General features: G+C 47.5%; 1 protein-coding gene across 1 annotated transcript; it reads right to left on the bottom strand.

Moving 5' to 3' along the window:
- Positions 1-3,579: 3,579 nt before the first annotated feature.
- LOC128047310 (carbonyl reductase [NADPH] 3) lies at positions 3,580-12,170 on the bottom strand. The gene is made up of 3 exons (XM_052639443.1): positions 11,759-12,170; positions 9,825-9,932; positions 3,580-4,058 (listed from the first exon to the last, which is right to left on the bottom strand). The coding sequence occupies exons 1-3, from the start codon at positions 12,045-12,047 to the stop codon at positions 3,622-3,624; spliced, it is 834 nt and encodes a 277-aa protein (XP_052495403.1). The 5' UTR covers positions 12,048-12,170; the 3' UTR covers positions 3,580-3,621.
- Positions 12,171-15,292: the final 3,122 nt, after the last annotated feature.

Genomic DNA, 15,292 nt, shown 5'->3' with positions numbered 1-15,292 from the left:
GTTATTTCACACGTGGCAGCGCACGTGTTTCAGCGGTATTCTGTTTCTCCCGCCTCTCCTTCCCACCCTGTGTCCACAAGTCTGCTCCCTGAAGCTGCTTTCCTTCAGAGTCGGCTGCGTCCTTCTCTGACTGTGCCTGGCTCCCCAGACTCCTTAGGCAACAGGAGGTGGGGCGCGGTCACTCACAGGAGCAGCTTTGCTCACTCCCTGATCCAGCCCAGCTGGTCCTGCTCTTCAGAGGAAGGGCCTGCAACTGGCGCAGTCAACAGAGGCTGGCAGGACAGTCATCTTGCAGCTGCTGCAGCTACTCACATGGGAACAAGCAGGGCAAATGGGGCCAGGAGAGAATTCTCAGGAAGAGGCTGCTGGGAAGATCGTTCAGTAAGAGCCCTCTCTGAGCTTTCCATGAGAATGAGGAATGCCACTCTGATCAGCAGCTTACAATTAGGGGTGTTCTGAGTGGGCTACATGCTGATCCAAAAAATACCAAGTCAGGACATGGGACATGGCCAGAGACCAAAAGAAAAATAAAAAGAAAAGGAGAAGAAAGGGATTGGCCTGTTTAGGTGTGCATTTCCTATCTAACCCCATCAGACAGAGCCTAAAAGTGCTCCATGGTTCCTGTGCTTCTGCCCGTCACTGGCAGGAGTCTGGAGGCTGGCTGCAGAAAGGCCAGAGTAGGAAAGGTATTCAGGAAACTTATTGAAAGCCATTAGAATGTTTTTAGAACCAGCCAAGCAGTCATTAAAATGTCTTAGGAGCTGTGGTCTGAGACAAGTATTTAATCGCAGTGCAGTGTAGGGAAGGTTAGAGGAAGTGATTCAGACTTCCCTCTACACAAAGTGGATGGAAAAGTGACGTGAGGGTTGTGAGAAGCCAGGCTGCCATTGCAAGTCATAGAATCGAGAACCATAAATACCTTGCCCCCCCTCATGGACCAGAAATACCAGTGTCACCTGGTTAGTCCTGGTCTTCCGCATACATGAAAGCTTGAACGTTCCCGTACTTTACGATTTCCCCGAATGGAGAGCAGTGTTACGCCTTACGTCTGCAGTGTTGTCAGGAATTGGGACGTGCTTCTCGTGGTCATAAGCAAGGACAATGTTGCTGTTTCTTACTGTGCACAGTCCATCACAAACTTGAGGTAAATCTGTGGTTACTTTCCTTTGTATTTTGTCCATCCTGTACATGTTGGGTTTTTCTTGTTTGGCTAGCCATTCTTTCTAAAATCTTGCCTCTCTTGTAAGCTTTCATTTTTTAAAAATATTAACTTATTTTTGGCTGCATTGGGTCTTAGTTGAGACACTAAGGATCTTCGTTGTGGCACTTGGGCCTAGTTGCCCCATGGCACGTGGGATCTTAGTTCCCTGACCAGGAATCGAACCTGCGTCCCCTGCATTAAAGGCAGATTCTTAACCACTGAGCCACTAGGGAAGTCATGAAAAGTGACTTCTGAGTGGGCTACATGCTGATCCAAAAAATACCAAGTTGGGACATGGCCAGAGACCAAAAAAAAAAAAGAGAGAAGAAACACATTGGGCTATTTTGCAAAGTTACTACTTTCTTTGCAAGTATATTTCTTGTCTTTTGTAACATCCTTTAGTCACCAAGGCTTTTTTTTTTTTTTTTTAATCTACAGGGTATAACCAGAACCGAGGATGCTGTTTGCAAAACCAATTCCGTTTGAAAGTGGTGGAGTTGCCTGTTGTCAGAGAGATGATGATAGAGGCTCAGGGAGGCCTCTGAAGCATCACCCTGGGCTGGAGCTCACTGGGGAGCAGAACTGGTTAAGGAGACAGTATTCGCATTTGTCGGAGCAAAGAAACGGCCCAGACAAAGTTGCTCAGGATGAATGAAATGAGGGGAGTGGCACACATCCTAGGAAGAACACAGAATGCAAAATCCGAATGGGAAACCCACTGTGGAGGAAACCAGAACCCAGCAAGTAGGGACATCCCTCCCAGGTCCTTCAAGCTGTACTTCGTATGTGTTGGAACGAGTTTCAGTGTCCTCAAATACAGGAAAACAAAATGAGTTACAAAGCTGGGTGGCAGAACTAAGGAAACAGGATGCGTTTATAGAAACAGCCAGGGAGGGACCTTTCTGGTGGTCCGGTGGTTAAGACTCTGCACTTCCCATGCAGGCGGTCTGGGTTTGTTCTGGGTTCGATCTGCAGTCGGGGAAACTAGATCCCTCATGCCGCAACTAAGACCTGGGGCAGCCAAATAAATTTAAAAAAAAAGAAAGAAAGAAAGAAAGAAAGAAAAGATCCTGAAAAAAAAGAAAGAAATAGCAAGGGACAGCTGAACACAGATAGGACCCGCTCTGTAGCCCTGGGGCCACTCGGGAGACTGGTGGTTCCCTCAGTGCCATCCCCATGCCTGCAGCCCCTGGGAACTTGTTAGAAATGCACGCCCTTGGGCCCCGATGCTGGGCAGTGCTTCATCACTCTCTAGGTGGCTCTGCTGCCCTCTAATATTTGGCGACCACTGGGCTAGGTTGTACGTCAAGGCTGTATATTGTCACCCTGCTTATTTAACTTATATGCAGAGCACATCATGAGAAACGCTGGGCTGGATGAAGCACAAGCTGGAATCAATATTGCTGGGAGAAATATCAATAACCTCAGATATGCAGATGACATCACCCTTATGGCAGAAAGTGAAGAGGAACTAAAGAACCTCTTGATGAAAGTGAAAGAGGAGAGTGAAAAAGTTGGCTTAAAGCTCAACATTCAGAAAACAAAGATCATGGCATCTGGTCCCATCACTTCATGGGAAACAGATGGGGAAACAGTGGAAACAGTGGCAAACTTTATCTTTTGGGGCTCCAAAATCACTGCAGATGGTGATTGCAGCCATGAAATTAAAAGACGCCTACTCCTTGGAAGGAAAGTTATGACCAACCTAGATAGCATATTGAAAAGCAGAGATATTACTTTGCCAACAAAGGTCCATCTAGTCAAGGCTATGGTTTTTGTAGTAGTCAGATATGGGTGTGAGAGTTGGACTATAAAGAAAGCTGAGCACCGAAGAATTGATACTTTTGAACTGTGGTGTTGTAGAAGACTTTTGAGAGTCCCTTGGATTGCATAAAGATCCAACCAGTCAATCCTCAAGGAAATCAGTCCTGTATATTCATTTAAAGGACTGATGCTGAAGTTGAAATTCCAATACTTTGGCCATCTGATATGAAGAACTGACTCATTTGAAAAGACCCTGATGCTGGGAAAGATTGAAGGCAGAAGGAGAGGGGTCGACAAAGGATGAGATGGTTGGATGGCATCACCGACTCAACGGACATGAGTTTGAGCAAGGTCAGGAGTTGCTGATGGACAAGGAAGCCTGGTGTGCTGCAGTCCATGGGCTCGCAAAGGGTCGGACGTGACGGAGCAACTAAACTGAACTGAACTGAACTGGACTGGACCAAGTTTGTCTCCCTGTCAGGGCTAGAGTTTGGGCAGAACAAAATTGCTCAGCTCCCTTCCAGAACGAGACACTTTCTCACAAGGAAACTGTCATAGAGGCTCCCCAAGGACAGAAACAGAATCAAACTACCATGCCACAACTCCTTCATTCACTCCCCAGACATTTATTAAGCCTCGAGGGTCACAGCAGACATTCACCAGTTTTGGACAACTTTGTCGCAGACTAGCTGACCATGGGGCTCTGTGGCATCTGGCGGCAGGAGGGCCAGGTAGACAGGAGTCTCAGCCCCCTCCTCCACCGTCCTGGAGGCATGAGCGCCCCCCAAGTCCGTCTTCACCCACCCGGGGCAGCATGCGTTCAGCAGAATCCTATCGGCTTTCCTCTTCTCCTCCAGGCGCTGGGCCAGGATTCTCGATAACACTGTGACCCCCAGTTTGGACACCCCATAAGCCGAGTTGGGCCAGCCCTCCCTCTCATGCACCTCGTTTTTTGTATCCTCCACAAACTTCTTCATGAGGTCCACCAGGTCTTCCTCTGTGAGCGTCTCGCACCGGAACTTCTCCTGCAGATCTTCGCTGCAGTTTTCAAGGGCTTGGGAACCCTGTGAACTACTGACGTTCACCACTCTGCCTGAAACAGGATAACGAAAAATACGGAAGTGTGTCACAAATACACCATCACTGGTTGACTGCTGACAAACATGCAATTCAGTCATGGGGCAGGCTTAATTTCTGATTTAAGAAATGATTCTACCGGTCATTACAAAAAGCTCCAAAAGGCATTTGAAAAAGATGCAAGAAGGCACCTGTGGATTTTAACTTTTTGTGCTTTGTTCCCCCAAAAAGAACATAATGAGAACATAATTCCATTGATAACATGTGCTAAAGAACAGTGATTTTCCATTAGGTGAACAGGAGGCAGGTCTGCAGTAGGATCACCAGGCACTTTGGAAACACACACACACACACTCCAGATGTTTGTGAACTTGCTTTCCTGGAGACAGCGCCCTCCCCTTTAGATTATTTCCTAGGGCCAAGGGGCCACCTCTGCATACCTGAGTGCCAAAGTCAGAGTCAAGCCATCCCTTGCCGATGACCCTTGTCTGTCCTTAATGATGGATACTCTCACATGTGGAAAGGGTTGTGTCTCCAACCCAGATTTGATTTTCATCACTATTTTTTTAGCCCGTAGTTAACAAATAATTAAATATAGTTTAGTGAGTTCATCTTCATATTAGCAACGATTCACAGCTACTAAAGAGATAGTTCTGTGCATAAAATAAAATAGGCCAAAAACTAGAAAGCAATCTGAAGCATTGGTGGAAATCCCCAAACCAGTAAATGTGTGACTTTACACATTTTGTCCAACATCAAGAAACACCAGATTTGGGGAGTTCACTTCTCCCGTGTTATCCTGAATCCATGTTCACTGCATCCAACAGAATAACTGGATTTTATTTCACTTTGTAAGTGGCATTCACCAGAGTACACATTTGTGGGGTGGCTGTGAGCTTGTTGGGGTGTCCTTGCAGGCCCAGCCCCATATAAGGCCCTCACTCTGGCCTTATACCTGAGCATCCCATGTCATCCCAAGTACCTACGACTCTTCAATGTTTTCTTTTCTTTTCCTTTATTCCTTCCTTCCTTTTCTCTCTCTCTCTTGTAATACCTATTTCTTTCCAAACTTTTAACTTTGAAAAACTTTGCAGCCTACACAGAAGTTGCAAGAATAGTTTAGTAAACCTCATATAACCTGTAGGCTTCCCTGGTGGCTCAGATGGTAAAGCATCTGCCTACAATGCGGGAGACCTGGGTTCAATCCCTGGGTTGGGGAGATCCCCTGGAGGAGGAAATGGCACCCCACTCCAGTACTCTTGCCTGGAAAATCCCATAGATGGAGGAGCCTGGTATGCTACAGTCCATGTGGTCGCAAAAAGTCGGATATGACTGAGCCACTTCACTTCCACTTCCATGTAACCTGCAGCTGAGTTCACCAACTGTTAAGCATTTTGCCACATTCGCTTTCGCTCTTTCTCTTAATTGTAAACAGGTAGCATAAACTTAGCAGCAGCAGCATAAAGTAGGGGTTTCCCTGGTGGCTCAGATGGTAAAGCATCTGCCTGCAGTGCAGATAGACCCAGGTTCGATCCCTGGGTCAGGAAGATCCCCTGGAGAAGGAAATGGCAACCCACTCCAGTATTCCTGCCTGGAAAATTCCATGGACGGAGGAGCGTGGTAGGCTACAGTCCATGGGGTTGCAAAGAGTCAGACACGACTGAGCGACTACACTTCACTTCACCCCGCGTAAAATGCAAGTCACTCATTCGTGTCTGACTCTTTGTGACTCCATGGACTATAGAGTCCATGGAATTCTCCAGACCAGAATACTGGAGTGGGTAGCCTTTCCCTTCTCCAGAGGTAGAGTAAGGCTTCACCTTAAACACTTTAGTATCCATAAGTAAGGGCACTCCCTTCCATAACCACAAAGGTGGTCATACTCAAGCTATTTATCAGGGCACAACACTATTATCTAAAGTATAGTCCATATTCAAGGCTCTTGGATTGCCTCAATAATCTTCCTTTACAAGTTTTGTTTTTTTTTTTTTCATCCAGGGTCCAATGTGGAATCACCGATTGCATTTAGTTGTCCTTTTTAGTCTGTTTTAGTCTAGAGCAGTTGACGGTGAGCTTGAAGCCTCTAAGCCATTGTTTTATAGTATTTCCCCCAGTTTGGATTGGCAAGATTCTTTTTTTATTTTAATGATTATATATAGTCGTCTCAATATTTTGATCAAGAATTCTGCTTTGCTGAAGTTACGTTCTTCATTACTTGCTAAGCAGCTTTGTTCTCAAATGCTTGGCTGCTACAAGGAATTAAATTCAAACAGGAAAGCAGGAAAGAAAAGAAAAAAATTACAGGAGCTACTCTATGCCTTTGGTGGAAATAACCTTCTAAGAGGAAGAGGCATCTTCTTTGATCTCAAGGCACATCTCTGGGGGAGGGGCCAAGGGGTGACAGTGGCAGTGGCTAAGTTGGTCCAATCAGCCCTGAGAAGGACTAAGACACACCCCCATCACCACCACCCTTTGCTGAGGGTCAGGTGGAGCCACTTGTTCGCAAACAACCCTATAGCATCCTGGAAAGAGTGGGCATCTAGCTCCCCCTAGTGGCTCAACATATTAAAAAGCAGAGACATTGCCAGCAATGTCTTGAGAGTCCCTTGGACTGCAAGGAGATTAAACCGGTCCATCCTGAAGGAAATTTAAAAGCAATAAAAATAAAAAGTCCTGAATAGTCATTGGAAGGACTGATGCTGAAGCTGAAACTTCAGTACTTTGGCCACCTGATGCAAAGAACTGACTCATTTGAAAAGACCCTGCTGCTGGGAAAGACTGAAGGCTGGGAGGAGAAGGGGATGACAGAGGATGAGATGGTTAGATGGCATCATCAACTCAATGGACATGAGTTTGAGCAAGCTTTGGGAGTTGGTGATGGGCAGGGAAGCCTGGCATGCTGCAGTCCATGGGGTCGCAAAGAGCTGGACACGACTGAGCAACTGAACTGAACTGAGGTGCCTCTACAGTTGTTTAACCTGTTCACTCAATCTTGAACTAACAAGCGAGCTGGATAACTTTCTTTAAAGTGATATTATAAAGCTAATAAAAGAGTGGCTGTTAAATCACTTTTGAATGGGGTGAAAGTGATTCCCTATAAACCAAGGGGCTATGATGGTCAGCGTTTTGCCCTCCAGGTAAACAGGAGGTTTGTCAAAAAGTCACAGTTATTCTCAATGTGTTACAAACTGAAGGTTCCTGCTTTGGTGATTACTGTTACAGAAAACTGGTTGAAGACCGTGATTGGCCAGCGTTGGGTTGATCCCTGGGCCCCACCCTCCCTGAAGGTTCCTTGTACCTTTCAAAATGGCTTGTTCACAGTTGTTTGACATACTGTGATCATTCCTCACTAGAACTAACTGTCCTGGTTTGACTGAAATCAGGAAATGGGGATACTGTTTCTAGTTCTATTACTGCCTGACTGTATTCACTTTTCTGGGCCTCAATAACCTTTTCTATAAACTGAAGGTGTAGGAACATAAATGTTCGTCAATACCTTGCAGCTTTCAGATTTTGATTCTAAAGTCCGTAGGGAGAAGACTTCCTGATACTTGGTAAAAGACACAACTACAGTGAAGTACTACACAGCTATAAAAAAGATTAAAAAAGCTTTCTGTCCTGACCCAGAATGAGTCCCAGATACAGTAAGTGAAGAAAGCCAGGTGGCAAACATAATGTCTTTTTTTTTAAAAGGGGGGGGGGGCAAAAATTTATATACATTTATTTTTACTTAGAAAATAAACAAATGCTTGCATTTATTTAATTTTATTTTTGACCATGTCCCACGGCTGTGGGATCTTGGTTCCCCACCAGAGATTGAATCCTGGCCCTTGGCAGTGAGAGCAGTCTTAGCCGCTGGACCACCAGGGAATTCCCTAGATTTGCCTTTAAAAACATCATCCCCAGGCTTTCCCTGCTGGCTCAGTGACATAGAATCTGCCTGCCAATGCAGGAGACACCGGTTCGATCCCTGGTCTGGGCAGATCCCACGTGCCTTGGAACAACAAAGCCCATTGCCACAAATACTGAGCCTGTGCTCCAGAGCCCAGGAACAACAACTATTGAAGCTCTTGCCCTAGAATCCACAAGAGACGTCACTGCAAGGAGAAGGCTGCACACCACAATGAAGAATAGCCTCTCCTCAGTGTGACTACAGAAAAGCCCAAGCAACAGCCAGCGCAGCCAAAAATCAATCAATCAATCAATAAAAGTATAAAAACTCCATCCCCCTGGCCCTGGGCACTCACCAACTCCATGCCTCCGGCCCCAAAGCTTCCTTCAACTGGTGCCTGCAACTCTTACCTGTGAGCTTTCTATGATCCCATCCCACTAAAGAAACCAGTAAAGAGAATTACTTGTGGAAACTGGAGATGGGCAGGCGGGTGGACCTCTTACCATGTATCTTTTTAGATTTAAATATCTGCACCGGAGATCATCTTTATTCAAAACGTTCAGTTAAGAAAAGCACATTTCCAAGAAAAAAACTACAGACCTCTTCTTTTCCTAAGAAACATGATTGATTTCTTGGAAAGAAAGTCCTCAGGGAAGCCAGCCTTCTGTCCCCAAGTCACAGCACAATTGTAATTTACACAGTTAGTGTTCTTTGTCAGTGAGTCTCCCCGACTGGACTCCGTGCTCCATGAACAGGACTGTCTGTGCCCACAATGCTCACCACTGTAACCCCAGCACCAGAGTAATGCCTAGGTTATGGCAGGTGCTCAATACATGCTTGTGGAAATAGTAATAAATGTTATTTAGCGAATACGTGAAGGTGTGGGTAAGATATTTCCTAATAAAGAAAAGTTTCCTCTGGATGTTCTGAATCAGCTTGGCAAAGGTTGGTACAAGAAGAAAATAATACAGACAAAGTCATAATCATGCAAGAACAGGCCCTTTCCCCAGGCCCCAGGTGAGCTGGGTGAGGACTGGTCACCTTGGGGAGTTGAGAAGGACTCACTGAGGTTGCTCAAAGGCAAGATGCCTTATGAGAGTTGCAACACCTTCTCCTTCTAGGGTTGAGTTAATGACTTGGGACCCAAGATTGCTGTGTATCATACTTATCTTTTATTGTTGTTGTTTTGCAGGAGATGGGAGGTGAGCCTTTAATAAATGGCGATGAGACAACTGGGTAGCCATTTGCAAAATGGTACATTTAGATTCCCTCTTCTTCCTTCAGTTCAGTGCAGTTGCTCAGTTGTGTCCGACTCTTTGCGACCCCATGGTCTGCAGGATGCCAGGCTTCCCTGTTCATCACCAACTCCCAGAGCTTACTCAAACTCAAGTCCATTGTGCCAGTGATGCCATCCAACCATCTTATCCTCTGTCGTCCCCTTCTCCTCAATGAATCGGGTATCTAAACATGCACGTATCTATACACGGCTAAGGGAATTCATGCCTACCAACACACAAGTTAGGGAGAAAAGTGAAATAATTCTTCCATAAATTTGGTGCGGGATGAGATGGTTGGATGGCATCACTGATTCAGTGGGCATGAACTTGGGCAAACTCCGGGAGATGGTGAGGGACACAGAAGCCTAGCAGTCTGCAGTCCATGGAGTCTCGAAGAGTCGGACACAACTTGGCGACTGAACAGCAAAGTACCTGTCCTTCAATAAAGCTGAAATGTTCAGATGAGAAGCCAGGTACTGTGAGAAGATAACGCAGCTTTCTATTTTTTTCCCCTACAGAGAAGCAGCCGCCCGGAAGACTCCTGGGGGACAGGTCCCTGTGGCTCACTCCTTGCTGAGGGAGACAACCTGACGGTCAGCAAAGCTGGACTCACCATGAGGTTTGACTATCGGCAGTAATTCGGTGCAGACGTTTCTCGTGGCAAAGAAGTTTGTCTTCAGCGTCATCTCAGCTTGAATGTCAAATGGTGTTGGATCATCCGCTTTTCAAAAAGAGACAGAAACAAAGTCACACATTTCCCCCCTGAAATTCTCAAGACAAAGTGGATCTTATCTCTGATTAAAAGCAAAACAAGGTAACTGTAAAACAATTTCAAGGGCTCCCCTGGTGCCTCAGTGGTAAAGAATCTGCCTGCCAATGCAGGGGACATGTGTTCCATCCCTGATCCGGGAAGATCCCACGTGCTGCAGAGCAGCTAAGCCCGAGGGCCACAACCATTGAGCCTGTGCCCTAGGGCCCTGGAGCCGCAACTACTGAGCCCCCGTGCCACAACTACTGAAGCCCGAGCACCCTAGAGCCCTTGCTCTGCGACGAGAGAAGCCACTGCAATGAGAAGCCTGCACGCCACAACTAGAGAAAAGCCGGCACAACAACGGAGACCCAGCCCAGCCAAAGATGTTTACATAAATTAAAAGCAGGAGGCTGATGGTTCTCAGACGTCCAGCCTCTATCTGAAGCATCCGCAGGGCCTGTTAGAACACAGCTTTCTGGGACCTGCCCCCAGAGTTTGGGATTAAGGAGTTCCGGGGTGGGGCTTCATAATTTGCATTTCTAATTCAGTTTCCAGGTGACGCTCCAACTACCGGCTTGTGAGCCACACTTGGAGCAGCAGTGGCCAAACCCATCTTGAAAGGGCATAGGAGGAAGCACCTGGCGATTCTGCTAAAATGCAGATTACAGTTCAGCAGGTGTGGGGCTGAGGCTGGCAATTCTGCGATTCCCGCAGTTCCCAGAGTCGCAGGTACTGCTGGTCGAGGGTCCAAACGCTGAGGGGCGAGGATTGCCAGATGAGGTCAGTGTACCCCCCCATGTGTTGTCCACCCATCCCTCAACTGTGCGCTCCGAGGGGGTGTCCGCCAACTCCCCGCCTGAGCGCGCAGAAAGCCCGGCAGACTGAGTTGCCCCAACGGGTGCCCCGGGCGGCCCAACGCCCAAAGCCGAGGGAGATGAAGACTTAGGCTTCACAATGCTTCCTTTTCCTCCCCTCGGCCTCTTAGATTTCTCTTTCCCATTAGGTTGTAAGTGAGGCCAGCCTTTTATTTTCTACCCGCAGCACAAGGCAGATCAATAACTTTCTTATTCGAGTCATGGAGCAAGTAATTTCCATCTCCCTGCCCCTCTCCAAAGAAGGATGCTGCTTAAAACCACCCTTAAAAAAGAAAAACCCAGAACAAACCTTCTATGTTTGATAACAAGCGGAGCTTCCCTGGGGGGTGGGAACCACACTCGCTTCCTTTTTGCCAGAGCCTATCAAAGCCCTGCGTTAAAGAGACCCAAGTCCACTAGCGTGCATATGCGCGCTAATCCGTGTCTCCGAGACTCACTTCCTGTCCCGAGCAGATGCCTCCTGGTGTCTATGAATGCTCTCTTTGAGGGAAAGCGAAAGCCCAAAGAGAGCTTGGAGACCCTTCACAGAGCAAATGTTTCTGGCATTAGAAAGCTGATGAGCTTAGCAGGGCGTGGTCCCCTCCCCGGAGACCGACTCTCTTGCAAAACTCAGCAGCTGACGGTTCTGGGAGGGTCCCGGGTGGCGCACTGTGGCGCACAGGCCCGCACAGGCCGGCGGGCAGGCGGGGCACGCTGGGCACACTGTGCCCGGCACCGCGGCTGCTCTCGAGCGAAACGAACCGCTCCCGCGACTCCGTGGGAAGCGAGGACCAGCCGTGGGAGGCGAGAGCTGAGCGCATCCCGAGGGGCGGGCGCTCCCTTTCCGATCACTCCAGTGGACGGGTGGGGGCAGGGGCGCGAGCATTTCGTCGCGGGGCGCCCTCGGAGAGCCGGAGACCTCCCACCCACCCCTTCACCTACTCTTGAAGGCAATGCCCGCGTTGTTGACCAGCACGTTGAGCCCCCCGTACTCCTTGCGCAGGAAGTCGCGCACTGCGCGGATGCTCTGCAGGTCGTCGATGTCCAACTGGTGGAAACGAGGGCTCAGGCCCTCCGCCTGCAGCTGCTGCACTGCCGCACGACCCCGCGCCTCGTCCCTCGCCGTGAGCACCACGTCCCCCGGGAACTCCCGGCACAGGTCGCGTGCGATGGCAAAGCCGATGCCCTTGTTGGCCCCGGTGACCAGCGCCACGCGGGTGTAGGACGACATGACCGGTGTGCAAGGAGCGCGGGGCCCTTGGGTGGAGAGCGATCCGGGCCGTGGGCCACCGGCGGCGCGCGCTGCGGAGGCCGGTCCCCAGTCTGAGAAGCCAGGAAGAACTGGGTTCTAGGTTCCAGCGCTGTGACTTGTAGAGAAAGAGCCTCCGGTCCTCGATCCCTCCCCTCCTAGGAGGGGCGGTCTGTTCTTGAATGTTTTGTAACGCCCCATTCCCGGGTCCGCCCCCTCCCCGCGAGGCGCCCACTGTTGATCCCGCCTCTGAGCCACAACTGAGCCAAGCGGTGGTCTACGCGGGTGGAGAGAGTCTTCCCCTAAAACATAAACCAGACAGTGGTGAGTCGAAAGGGTCTGAAGATTTACCGCAGTCTGAATGAAGAAACTAGCGCAGGAGAAACCCCAAAGGAGAAAAACAAGTGTTGACAATTTTCTTGGGCATGCGCCTGTCATCCTCTGCAAAATGAGGATACTTGCTTTTTTCTTGAATACAGTGAAATGATTTCGACACGGTACCTGCTTCTCAAGACCTCGATCCCATTCCTTGCTTCAGAGAAACTCAAAAGAGGGAATGAGAGAGAAAAGGTCCCAAGAACAGATTTCCAGGTGTGGGCCGGGTACCCAGCTCTGTGGGATCCCAGTGCGCCCCCAAGTGGGCGAGAGTGTTTATGAAACTCCCACTGTGTGCCAAGCGTCTTGCCGGAATGTTTTTATTCATCTTGCATAACTCCTGTGGGTGCTAAGTGTCTCCCCTGGAGAAGGAAATGGCAACCCACTCCAATATTCTTGCTGGGAAATCCCGTGGACAAAGGAGCCCGGCGGGCTACAGTCCCGTGGACTCTCAAAGAGTCGAAAAAGGCTTAGCAGCTTAACAACAATTAGGATATATATTTGTATATATATGTATATATAATTTCTCCCAGTGAAATCTCTGTGCCCACAAAATTTAACTGAAAATGAATCTCTAAAGGTGTGTCACAGTGTGGACAAGCAATTAGAACTCTTCAACCCACTCTTTTTAGTGTGATCTGAGTGCATTCAATTGGTGACTTTCAGATTGATGGAGAGCAGTGATTTCACGACTGAGGTTTTCTCAAGCACAGCTTGGCTGAGCTACCCAAGCCTGTCACCTTGACAGCACTTTCTTCATCAAATCAACAAGTGAGGTCAGGAAGGTGGGCACATGCTGTGGCTCAGCAATTATTTTCTTTTTTCCCCTAAAGATTATTTGGATCTCTCTTTTCAAAACGTAAGGCTACTTAGGTTTTCTACTTCTTCTTGAGAGCTTAATTCACGTTTTCCAAAACATTTGTATATTTTATCTATGTTATTGATTCTGTCATGAAATCATTCATAATATGCCTTTATTAATCCTTGTAATATCCATAGCAATGCCACTTCTCTCACTCCTGATATTGGCAATTTCTGTCTTTCTTTTTTTTTTTTCCTGATCTGTCTGGTTAGAACTGTTCATTTACTTCAGGAAGAAGCTTTTGATTTCATTGATATTTTTCTCTATTTTTTCTGGTTATATTTCTTTTCTAACGTTTATTTCTTCTCTTCTCATTTGGGGTTTTATTGGCTCATTTTCCTAGTTGGTTTGTGTTGTGTTTCTTTTTGTTTGTTTTGTTTTTTGAGCCTTAACTATGGAAGCTGAGAACATGGATTTGAAATCTTTCTTCTTTTCTAATATAGACATTAAGGGTTATTAATTTCCCTTTTAATACTATGTTAGTGCCATCCCATAAACACTGATACATTGTGCTTTCACTTTCAACCAGTTTAAAATAATTCTAGAATTCCCTGGCAGTCCAGTGGTTAGGACTCTGTGCTTTCACTACCAAGGGCCCAGGTTCAATCCCTGGTTGGGGAACTAAGATTCCATAAACTGTGCCGTGCAGCCAAAAAAATAAACATAAAATAGGTAACTTCTAATTTACTTTTTGATATATTCTTTGACCAAGGGTATTTAGAAGTATTTTTTTAAGCTTCCAACTACTTGGGGATTTTCCAGATACCTTGCTGTTACTATTTCTTAATTCTGTTGTAGATGGAGAATGTGTTTTGTATGACTTGAATTCTTTTAAAGGAGTTTTTTAAAGCTAGGAGAGAGAGAGAGGAAAGCATTTTCATGCAATAGGAATTATTTCAAAAAGAGGTAAAAATAGGTGACAGAGACAAAGTGAATAATTCAAGAACAAAATGTGTGGGAAGGTGAGTGCAGATGGGTCCTAGGGCTCAGACGGGGGCCCGGCCTTGGAATCAGGACACCTCCTGTGACAGGGCAGGCCGTGTGTGTGGGTCTAGTGGTAGGATGTTGGGTGGCTCTCCTGGGGGCACTATTTTCCCTTTGAGGGATGAATGATTTGAGATCATTAACAAGAAGGATTCTTTGGGGAGACTTGAGGAAAGTGTAGCCATCTTGCAGAACAGGAAAGTAAATTTATTAGGGAATTAGGCAGCGTTGATGAGCAGAGTTGGGGGCTCATTTGAGACCTGTGGTCATAAATGTCAAGACAGCCCAGCCAGCCCCTTCCAATTTCCTCCTGGCATCGTCCACCCACTCGTGCAGCTGCAAAGCTGGAGAGCTGGTGTTTCGCCAGGCTCACAAAACACAGGGAGAGATGTTTGCAAGGCAAGGTGCGTAGTGTAGGGCTATGGCCTCGAGGAGAGAGGAGAGGACACCAGAGGTTTGGAGACTCATAGTAAGTGAAGAACAGTAGGGCTGATGGAACAGAGGCCTCTGAGGACAGGACCTCCCTGGAGGCAAGCTTGTAGACTGGAGCCAAGCTGGGTCCTGGGGGTCAGCGTGGGATGCTTTGAGACCGAGATCTCAGGGGTTGTACAGATGAACCAGGTGAAGAGGGCAGGGGGACTTGTGTTGGTGTTTAGAAGTGGAACTGGGAAGCCAGATACTGGATGGAATCGTCACATGTCTACTGAGTTCCTCAGAAAGGAGGACAAGTGTGGAGGGAAGAAAATACTGAATAATGTGCTGGCCTCAAGGTCTGTGCCTTTGGCTGTTTCTGTCCTAAGACTTTTTTTTTTTTCTTTTAAAGAAACAAGGGTTCCCACATCTTCATTTCGCACTAGGCCTCAAATTATGTAGCAGGTCAATGAAAGGGAGTCTGGGGTGGTTTGGGGAGAGTTTGTTGCTCATAGTAGGGGGCTTCCCAGGTGGTGCAATGGTAAGGAAGCTGCCTGGCGGTGCAGGAGACATCAGATGAGGGGGTTCGATCCCT

Source organism: Budorcas taxicolor, chromosome 1 (assembly GCF_023091745.1).
Source record: "Budorcas taxicolor isolate Tak-1 chromosome 1, Takin1.1, whole genome shotgun sequence".
NCBI classification, from domain to species: Eukaryota; Metazoa; Chordata; class Mammalia; order Artiodactyla; family Bovidae; genus Budorcas; species Budorcas taxicolor.
This window is presented reverse-complemented; position numbering and strand designations above follow the sequence as displayed.